Source organism: Podarcis vaucheri (assembly GCF_965113315.1).
Source record: "Podarcis vaucheri genome assembly, chromosome: 3".
Taxonomy (NCBI): Eukaryota; Metazoa; Chordata; class Lepidosauria; order Squamata; family Lacertidae; genus Podarcis; species Podarcis vaucheri.
Window position 1 is genome coordinate 74373767 of NC_138761.1, and position 11467 is coordinate 74385233.

Sequence of the window (11467 nt, forward strand, 5' to 3'; positions counted from 1 at the left end):
GCAATGCAAAGATGTAAGGAAATCACAAACCATCGGTTGAGAAAGAAACTGAATAAGTGAATAAGCATAAAGCTCACTTGGCGCCATCATTACATATCTTTAGGTGCCAGAGCTGTTCAGCAGCTGAAATTACTCCCTCAGAAGGTGATGCTCTTCTCCATGGGAGGTTTTAAAGCAGAGGTTGGATGGCCATCTGTCATGGATGCTTTAGTTAAGATTCCTGCATTGAAAGGAATCAGACTAAATGACCATCTGAGTCCCAATTCTTCTATGAAAAACTTTCCTCTATAACCATGTCTTTGGCCTTTAACTATTTGTGGCCTTTTAGAATTGGTTGGCATGCTTTTAATGTATTTCACACCCCCCCCTCCAGTTTTACTGTATTGTGGAGGGTTTTGCTTCCCTGTTGGTTATAAGTCACTTAGGGCTGCCCTGGGCAAGATAAAACACAGTGGGGAGGAGCATAGAGAGAGACAGAGGAAAAATTTACAAGTCTCAGTATAAGGCAACCCCTTACACAGAAAGTGATGAAACGACAACTACTTAATTGGAAAAACATCACATCACAAGTCCTATTCCCCTTACGCTTGACTCTCCAGCCTTTTAAATCCTAACCAACCTAAACCTAATAACATAAGAAGAGCCTGCTTGGATCAGGCAAATTGCATATATAGTCCACCACCTGGTTCTCTCACAGAGATAATTATAAACGTAAGGACACAAGAAGAACCTGATGGATCAAGCCAAAGGCCCATATAGTCCAGCATCCTGTTCTCAGTGGCCAACAAGGTGCCTGTGGAAAATCCACTTTCTCCATGCCATGCATAATTTTATAAACTTCTATCATGCCACTCTTGCTCACCTTTTCTTTAAAATTAAGAAGTTCCAAATGCTGCAACCTTTTCTCTTAGGTCCAGACCCTTATCATTATGGCTGCCCATTTCTGAACCCCTTCCAACTCTACAATATCCCTTTTGAGGTAAAATTTCTGCTGCACCCCAAAGGGGAAAATTGGGGGAAATTGGGGAAAATTGGCCAGCCCATCCCTGGAAGCACTACAAAATCTGAAAAGTTAGCTTGATCAACAACTATGGTGGGACAAAAAGAAAGAAGAAAGTATGGTGGGGCAATGGCAATTCAACAATACTGTTTCCAGCACTTAAAAAAGTTCTGTCTTTTTTAGCACCTAAGCCTTCAGTCCTAAACAACCTACTTGGGTGTAAATTCCACTAAACGAAATGAAGAGTTTCTTCCAAGTAAAGGTGGTTCGGATTGGGATTATAAAATGATATATAAGAAAAATCATTTTCATATGTCATTCTGGCTTTATAATACCAGTACTGAAATTAGGAGACGTTTTCCCTGTTGGCTATGTAGTGTCACCAAGTTCACAAAGAGAAATAAATTATTTTTCTGTATATTTAAGATTCTTCTCATCTGTATTCCTCCTTTTTTCTTTTCCTGTGCAGGCAGACACCACAAAGGAAATCAAACTCCATCTGCAATGAACTAATTTTTCTTGGTGCTCCATTGTTCTCTAGTCCCCCTCTTGGTTTAAGAATCAAAAGGCAAAAATATTTCCAAAAGTCATTTTCTGACACATAATGGACAATTAATTGTTCTCTCTGGCTTTCTCCCCAGAACCTTTCCTTTACCTATATAGCATCCAGTCAAAACCTCTGGATCTAGTTCCATGATGCTGGCAAAATAATGAGCATGAACCTTTTCCCTATGATTATCATAATCTAACATTTCTTTGAGCCACTTTTGTATAAAAGTCACTAAGCTTTCTTGGCTCCTTCTCTAACTCTTTTCATATGCACATTATTTTTATTCTCCCCATTCTCTAGGTTGTCAAGCTCAAGAGTTAATTTTTATTCCACTGCTTTGTTTCCCTTTGTAATTTTTATTTGCCATGTCTTAATGGTTGAAATCCCTTGCACCTCATTCTTTTAATTTATAAAAAAGGTTCCTTCTTCAAATACACATACTTTCTTCATCCATCTACTATATCTAGAACAGACTACATTAGGATGTGTCATCAAACCAAATAACATACACTAGGATCTGGGACTTATGGAATGCTGCAAAGGAAAAAGTCTTTCTAGAAAATGTAATTTCTCCTTAAACTCACCCTGAACAATGGCTTCAGCACAGTCACAAACTAGTGTGTCATCATGCTAATGGAGGCGTGAGTCAAAAAAGAAACTAAAATCTGTGGTGGCTGTTCCTATATCATACTTCTGAAAAATAGTGGGAAAGACTTGGAATCACAATTTTCATTTATAAATAAATAATCCCTGGATGGCTTACAAACAAGGCAATATTAAAAATTATACAGAATGATAATGAAAATCAACAATAAGCAGTAAAAGACAGCAAAAAATGTTAAATAGAAAACCTTGCAACAGTGACAGTATAAACAGTTTACAGCACAGACTCAAAACACAATGAAAAAATATGGGTGAATGAAAGGTTATTCACTTACAAAAAAACCCCCACACTCAACAATAGAGAAGGCTCTGGGCAACCTATTCCATATCTGGGGTTCCTGTACCAAAGGCAATGAGGGAGGAAATTTAGGGTCTGGGCAGTGTGTAGTATATAAAAAGGTAAAGGTACCCCTGCCCGTTCTGGCCAGTCTTGCCAGACTCTAGAGTTGTGCACTCATCTCACTCTATAGGCCGGGAGCCTGCGCTGTCCGCAGACACTTCCGGGTCACGTGGCCAGTGTGACAAGCTGCATCTGGCGAGCCAGTGCAGCACACACGGAAACGCCGTTTACCTTCCCGCTGGTGAGCGGTCCCTATTTATCTACTTGCACCCGGAAGTGCTTTCGAACTGCTAGGTTGGCAGGCGCTGGGACCGAACGATATAAGTTGCATTTAATCATGATTTACCATTCCTATGTTAAAGACAGTTTATCTTGTCCACTATACATAATCAGTAGCATAGTGTGAGATAGTATATGACCATTGCCCCAATCTCAACAAATCCAGTAAGAAAAACTCATGCCTAGACGTAGTGTCCCAGCTAATGTAGATACAGATGTGCATCTGGATAAACTTACCCTCTGCATCACAATGTTCACACAGGCCTCATTGAATTGGCTGGATTTATATTTTGATGTCCATGAAAATACTCTCCATGTGGGATAACCTGTGGTTACAAACAATTTATTGTCTACAGTTAGATCTGTGTAAGGTTCATGCCATTAAAAAATGTACTACAGTGGTACCTCGGGTTACATACGCTTCAGGTTACAGACTCCGCTAACCCAGAAATAGTACCTCAGGTTAAGAACTTTGCTTCAGGATGAGAACAGAAATTGTGCTCCGGCGGTGCGGCAGCAGCAGGAGGCCCCATTTGCTAACGTGGTGCTTCAGGTTAAGAACAGTTTCAGGTTAAGAACGGACCTCCGGAACGAATTAAGTACTTAACCTGAGGTACCACTGTACATTTAAGGCTGATTGTTTTCAAAATCACCATAGATTTTGCAAAATTCTGTAGTTTACCCAATGACACAAAATATCAGTTGGCTCTGAAAATGTCCTTGAGTGAAATAAGGGTCTAGACTAGTGGTTCTCAATTAGCTAAGTACTGCGGACCCCATTTTTCAAAAGCCAAGTCATGGACCCCCTACTTTTGAAAATTTTGATATCTCTATGGAATTTTTTATGTGAATGGTGTCACGGACCCCCTGGTGTCCGCAAACCACCAATTGGGAACCACTGGTCTAGATAATAATTTTTAGTACAGGTGGCAATCATTTTGTGTGTGTTCAACCGACCGCTGATGGGTGGGTCATTTTGGACGCAGAGGAGGGCAGAACGGGGGCATAATGGGGTGTAACAGGGTGGGGTGGGCTTATGCGTGTTCTGCTGATACACACAGAGAACAAAAATCCCGCACCTACATAAGCAGCTTTATGATGTTGCAAAAGCTATCTGAGCTAACTCTGGCTTCATCCAAAGAACAAAACCTTCAGCTTCACTACCTAGGTCAAAAGGAGAAAACTTCCCCAGATTAAGGTCTGAATTGATAACATAAGAACATGAGTTATATTGTCAGACCATATCTAGCTCAGCATTGACTGGCGGAAGCTCCCTTGAGTTTCAGACAGCAGTCTTTCTAGCCCTACCTGAAGATGCCAGGGATTGAACCTGGAAGCTTTTGCATGCAGTCCACGTGGTCTGCCAGTAAGCAACACCTACATATAGGTAAATATAAAATGATGTTTACGGGGGCAAACATCTTCAGATATACACTGATGAGGTCTGAGCCAAAGGCATGTGGTTGGTTGCTGAAACAGGATACTGGATTAGATAGGCCTTTGCACCTTTTTTATTCCCCTTAGATGTTTCACTTAACATCTAAGAACTCAATAGTTTCCTCACAATTTTGTGTCATTTTGACTGAACTTAGTAAAGGTATTGCCCTGCTATAAATGTTGGATCTAAAAAGGTGACTCCCTGTAATCTACAATCTGAGACAACCAAGAAGTCCCAATAGACAACAGAGTTCTGAACCCTGCCAATGGAAATAAACAACCCCCACTTTCAATCTTATAGTTTACTATGAAAAACCAACAGTTTCTGTCACTTTGAAAAGTATTTTCAATAAACAATTGTTGAGATTGATTACATGCCTCAACTTTGCTTTGACTATTAATCAATCTCAGCTGCTGTATATTACTTTATGAATTACAAGTGTTAAAGATTATCCCATTAAAAAGTGCTCCTGAAAACTTTGAATAATACTTTAGAATCATCATTCATTTTGAAAGGCTTCCTTGCCTTGCACTATACAAAGCTTTCCCTGACAGAAGTACCTTCAGCGTAGGACATATGTGAGAGTGTAATATTTTTGTATTTATTACTTTTAAAATTTATATCCTGCCTTTTAGATCATTTCTCACAAAGTGGCAAACAAGAACGTAAAGTTAAACAAGCAAATAACAATAATATATGAAACATTCAAATCACACACACAAAAATACTAATGGATAAAATAATAAAAACCAACAATTAGTAAAAGATTGAGCCAATGCAAGGTTACTGAGACAGAGACAATCCCAACAGCAGAGAATAATCCCTCCAAATTAGTTGTCCTTCAAGAAAAAGTCTACCAAAAAAAAGGGGGGGACACAAGTCTCCTAATATTTCTGGAAAGTCTGCAGTATTGCAGTCTGAAAGAACCCAATTAACAATGAGTTCCAAAGCTGGGGGGCTACCACGGAAAATGCCCTGTGATTTATACCCTCTGGTTTTACTACTTCTGGTGGTAGGCAAATCAGAAGAGTCTCCATTGTTGACCTCAGACTGCCGGCATATTGATTTGGGTGCAGGCTGTTCTTTAAATAGCTTTGACCCAAAACATGTACAGCTTCAAAAAACATAACCAGCACTTTTATTAAAGCATGGCAATGCTACATTAATCAGTATAGCTGGTACAGTAATGGTGCCACATGCTGTGACCGTCTAGGTCCCAACAGAACTCATGCAGCTGAAATTGGATCTGCTGAATTTTCTTAACCATTTTAAAATGTGGCCCCATGCACAGTTCATTGCAGTGGTCCAATCTGGATAACTGAGGAAATTGTTTGGCCTCTCCAGATACAGTTGCACCTGGCATACCGGCCTAAGTTGGTAAAACTGCCACCAACTGAGCTTCTCCAGTTAGCACTGGATCCACGAAAACACCTTTGTGCAATTGGTCCTTCAGAGGGAGTATAATCCTACCTAGCAACAACTATAGATATTGATAGATATTGTATTATTTATATGATGTTAGCTGCTCTGAGCCCAGCTCCGGCCGGGGAGGCCGGGGTACAAATAAAAATTGATGATGACGATGATGATGATGAAACAATCTGCTACACTACTGCTCTTTTACCTGGCTGCAAGCTCAGTTTTCTGACTCTCATGCATTCCAGAACTACCTCCAAACACTGGTTTTGGATTTTATTAGCTTCCCCTCCCTGGAATCAGAAGATGGAAACAAGAAGTAGAGCAGAGTATCATCCTGAGACTGGTGATGCTGCAACCCAAACATCTGGACAACTTGCCCCAGCAGTTTCATAGGTAAATATTGCACATTGCACATGTGTATAAGTGCTAGGAAACCACAAATGGCCATGGTTCCCTAATGCATGCACACTATATGGAAACAGAAATGTTCTTGTCTTTATATTTCCTACATTATTTCCTACACAGAAGGTTCTTCTGTGTAAAAAAATTATAAGAAATGAAGCACCTTTTAGGACTAGTGAAATGTTCAAGTGTTCCCCAAGCGATCTCTGCTCCCTACCTTGTACCCTTTTCAGACCTTTTTGTGTACAAGAACCTCATACAATTATGGAGCAGGAAGCTTTCTCTTTCCCCCATACCTCATTATATGGCACCCTCTGGCTCACCTAGTAGAGGTGCTAAATCACTGGATTTTGGATATGGGGATGAGCACCGCACCCAACAGTCAAATTTGACTGGACTTAACCATCCAGGGATCCTTTACAATTGCTTATAACCCATCTTTCTACTGGAAAATATCCCAAGTGGCTGGCAAAAACGAACTATCCAATTAAAATGGTGCATGTGAACATACAATGGCAGCCAGGTCAATCATAAAATTTAAAATTCAAGTATATCAGATACGATTTCATTGTTAAAAACACGATATAAAAGTGGCAAGGATACCACTCAAGTTAAGAAAAGTCTTTGGTAATATCGTAATATAATAAAATAAAGATGACAAAAATGATGTAAGGATTATTTGTGGTTGTGTTTTATTTTTATTGTATTTTATCTTTATTTTTAAGGCAATGACTCCCATCACATAATCTTTTGATTATCATCACTCTATATTTAGAGTGAGACCATATGGTTACTAGCTGATGAATCCAGTCCTCATCTACTCATTTTGTAGATCTTCGTGTATTTTCCTAATGACAGGGGTGGGGCGGGGGATGCATTTACTGACAAAGAAGACAGGCTGAGAATAACTATTTTTAGCAACCACTTCAAGTGCAGTGGACAAATCAAGTAGGTAACCTGCCATGGCAAATTTTACAGTGAGACAAGAGCAGTTACTGTAGTCAGAGAATGAGGACAGGATGGTGGGAACATTTATTTGCCTTTTCTGAAGTTATCACTTGCTGCAAGGCAAAGATGTTGAAGTATAAAGTTTGCTCTCAGGCAATTCCTTAGTGCTTGCTTATGGAGATTTAAAAAAAATACAACCAGAACAGTCAGTTCTGCTAGATGCCACCATGCAATATAAACAGATATCTGTTGTTAAACAGCCTGGTCAAAAATTAATAAAGTGTGGGCCATTTAAAAAAGAAGTTGCACGGTGAAAGGCAGGTTGCATGTCATTTGGAAAAACCAACGTAGTCCCATGGCATTATTATCTTCAATGATTTGCTGAAATTCTTAACAATATGTTGCTTAGTTTGGCTGTTTGCAAATAGTACATATTACGTTTTTTTAAATAACCAGGGCAAATATATGGAATATTGATGCCCTATGCTGCTCCTGTTAAAAGCTCCCTCACAGTGTTAATTGTTCCTACTGCACTCTAATATCTATTTTTCAAATAATAACTAATTTTAAAATATAATCAGCACCAATTGGTCTCAGTAGTCCTAGATGAATGGCTTGCCATCTCTAATCTCACATTCTTTCCCCACTGCTCCAAGACCACCAAACAACACTTTGGCAGGTGGTAGGGAGCATGGTTTATACGGGGAGGGAGGTGGGTGGGCTTTGGCACAAACCCACTGGGGAGGCATCAAAATTCACTAATGGAAGGAATGTTGGTGAGTAGCAAGGCACCCCCAGAGGCTGCAGGTTTCCTTATGATTGTGTGTGGCCTGTAGGTTGCCACATGCGTGTTAGTCCATGGCAAACTTTGCTAACACACCGGGTAACCTACCACCAGTTCAAGCTGGAATTCTGCAATTTGGAATTCAAACTAGAATCCTGACCTTCCAGAACCAGAAAAATATAATACTGTGGTATACAAAAGCTTAAAGTACTTTCACATTAAAAGTAACAGCCCAAACCAAACCAAATCTTTTTGATTTCTGCAACCAGCATAGTCACTAAATTGCTGGAAATGCCATTTTTTAAAAGGCAGTAATAGAAGTGGCAAAATATTAAAGCCTGTGCATTATGGAAGAAGCAGGCTCTTCAAATGTCTCTGTGGTTTGTATAATTTCTAAAAGTGGAGATGTGAACTGCTTTGATGGAGAGATAATGTAAATGGAAGCGGCATATGTTTCAGTTAAACTGAAGGACTGGTGCCAGGGAAGGGTAAAGTATTTATCTAAACTAAATGTCAAAGTAGTTATTTTTAAATGCAATTTAATTTGATTTTTATTTTTTTACTGAAGCCAAAAGGGCACCTCAACTATTTTTACTCTTACCTATTATGCCGTTCCATGAATAAATCATCTCTGTAGGGTGCTAGAAGAAGATGCTTTTAGTTCAAAATGAAGCACAAAGGTTATTATTTTGAGCTCTTTGTCTTGAAAATGGTTGGAGAAAGAAAGAAAAGCCTTTCTCCAATCACAGGATTGTCAGGTAGAAGAAATGTTTGTTCATGTGGCTTTAGTGACATTTTTGGTATTTTAAGTCTCCCACTAGCAAGAGCTGTGTCTCCCAGACTTCTGATGGCTTAAGGGACATTTCTTTTTGCAATTAACACAGAAGGCCCATGTACACTCAAAAATGTCTACTAGGGAATCCATTCCTGGTCTTTTTGCAGGAATCATTCTTGCCTTCTGAGAGGACTCATGCAGTGTACAGTACGGTGGCCTGCAGCAGGCAGAGTTTTGGACTAGGGAGACCTAGGTTCAAATCCCCACTCAGCTATAAAGTTCACTGAGTCACCCTGGGCCAGTCACAGTCTTGCAGAGTAACTGCACTCACTGTGTTATGTTAAGGATTCAGCGAGGGAGAGAACTTGCCTTGAACTTGTTGGAGCAAGGATAAAACTAAGGTGTAATGAGCCAGTGTGGTGTAGTGGTTAAGAGCGGTAGTCTCGTAATCTGGGGAACCGGGTTCGCGTCTCCGCTCCTCCACATGCAGCTGCTGGGTGACCTTGGGCCAGTCACACTTCTTTGAAGTCTCTCAGCCCCACTCACCTCACAGAGTGTTTGTTGTGGGGGAGGAAGGGAAAGGAGAATGTTAGCCGCTTTGAGACTCCTTAAAGGGAGTGAAAGGCGGGATATCAAATCCAAACAGATATGAATCTCACTGGCTGGCTGGCTGCGGCAAGCTACAATCTCCCATTCTTAAGCTACCTCACAAAACATAAAAAATCTAGCCTATGAGAAGATACCTATGGTACGCCTGCAAGCAGGACCTGAGCACAACATCATTCTGCTGGAGCTTGCAGTTCCCAGAAACTGACATTCAGAGGCACACTACCTCTGTCACTGGAGGTAGAACTTAACCATCATCGGCCATTGATAGCAGCCTTTTCCTTCATGTATCTGTCTATAACCCTTTTTAAAAGGCATCTTCTGAGAGCAAATTCCAAACTTTAACTATGTGCTTTGTGTGAAGTGTTGTGAGGATAAAGGGGGGTTTAAAAAGACAATTTGCATATTTCAGGCTCTTTGGATGATTTAAATACATATGCAATTAATACATAAAAATGGTGAAAAATTAATTGACTCATGTACATGCCACTAGCATGTTACTGTTGCAATGTTCTTCCAACAGTAAGCAATGCTGTGTCCAGAATAAGATAATCAGTTATGTAACTGCTGGTTATACCTTATTCCAAGCATTAAAATATGGGATCTGCTTCGCATTTTGCATATAGTTTGGTTCATGTCTGATCATACTTGACATAAAAACTGTGGTATTTATGATATCTCTTCTATGCCAGCTAAATGATGCTGTCTACCAAATGCACACAAAACTGTATTGCAGAAAAACAAAAATTAGCAAATTGAAGAAACAGCCATCAAGCTTAATGGGTTTTCTGCATGGTTTTAAGTGCTGAAGAAATTGCCTATTTCTGCCATATAACTGTCATTTATTTATAAAGTCTGAGACCCAAATCTCATTCCAAAATGTTCAGTTCCTGCCTTTCTTATGAATTAAATGCAGTCTATTGTACCATGAATCCGCAATGGCGAACAGAGGCTACTTTGTTGCTGTTGTTGTTTAGAGAGTATACTTTTAAAACACCAGTGTAGCCACACAATGAATATTATAGAGAACTCCATGCAGAACATTACAAGACTATTACATATACCAAATATGGCAAAGGTAATACAATGACCTTTCTTTAATATACTGCCTTATTGGCACACTACAGCTGCAAAAACACTGAATAAAAGGCAAGTCTCATGAATATAACAAAAAGTTATAAGACAGAATCAGATATAGCAGTCATAAAAACGCAAAAAGATAGTGTTTTTGGCATGATAGGCCCAAACTCACAAATCACATTAAAAAATTACTATATTGTGTGGTTTCTACAAATTTGCAGGCAGTGTCGGGTATTTGATGCTACTAATAAATAAATTGAGCCTCCATGTTTAGTGGCAGTATAGCTCAGATATCAATAGTTATTTATACATTTGCATATATTGTTTATTCAATTTTGCAAATCGGCACCATATTTTCTGCTTTTTGTTGGTGCTGCATTCTGCTTGAGCAGGGCAATTCTTGACTTGAATGTCCACTAAGTCTTCCATGACAGTAATGGAGGTCAAGCTTGTTTATCCACTATTAGAGATCTTCTACTTGAAGGTAGTTGCAATAAGCTTTCAGAGGGTTCTCCTTGAACAGATTTTTAAATCCTCTGCCCCTCATGGGCGTAGCCAGGATTTTTGTTAGGAGGGGCAAGACCTGGGGGGGGGGCAGAACCGATGTGATTGATCAGTTAGTTAAGTATTTCTATTGTTTTACTTGATCTGGGGGGGCAGCTGCCCCCCCCGGCTAGACCCATGGTGCCCCTGCAAAACAGAAGCCCATGTTGTAATATTGTTCCCTGGGATTCCCAGATACAGTGGATGTGCAAATCTTGTCCTTTCTTCCAATAACTTACTGTAAAAATCTTGTTTGGGTGGAAATTCAAATACAAATAGCTTAACAGCACAAGGACCAGGATTACCATTACTATGCTTGCTGTATTACTGGGTGGGATAAACTGTACAGGGTCAGGGGAGGAAGAGCGCTTACATGAATCTCTCTGACCACTTGCATGAATGTAGGAAGAGAAGGAATATAGCAAATGGGTCAAAGGGATACGGTACTCCAAATGATTCTCTATAAAACCTCTGTGCCTACTACTCCATGCAGTAATGTTCTTGGACAGTCCTTTAAAATATCAACCCTACTGCAAAAATACAGCCCTCTAACAATGGTACTACACTGCATTTTAAAAGAGAAAGGTGTTTTTCTCCCTAAGCAAGTTGTAGATCAAGCAATATATATATATTGAAAATC

General features: G+C 39.7%; 1 protein-coding gene across 1 annotated transcript in view; it reads right to left on the minus strand.

Annotated features, from left to right (window-relative positions):
- Positions 1-11467, minus strand: part of LOC309528991 (uncharacterized protein) — a 56269-nt gene that overhangs the window by 6576 nt on the left and 38226 nt on the right. The window contains exon 6 of the mRNA XM_082216706.1: positions 3070-3158. Within this exon, the coding sequence (XP_082072832.1) occupies positions 3070-3158 (89 nt within the window). The remainder of the gene's footprint in view (positions 1-3069; positions 3159-11467) is intronic.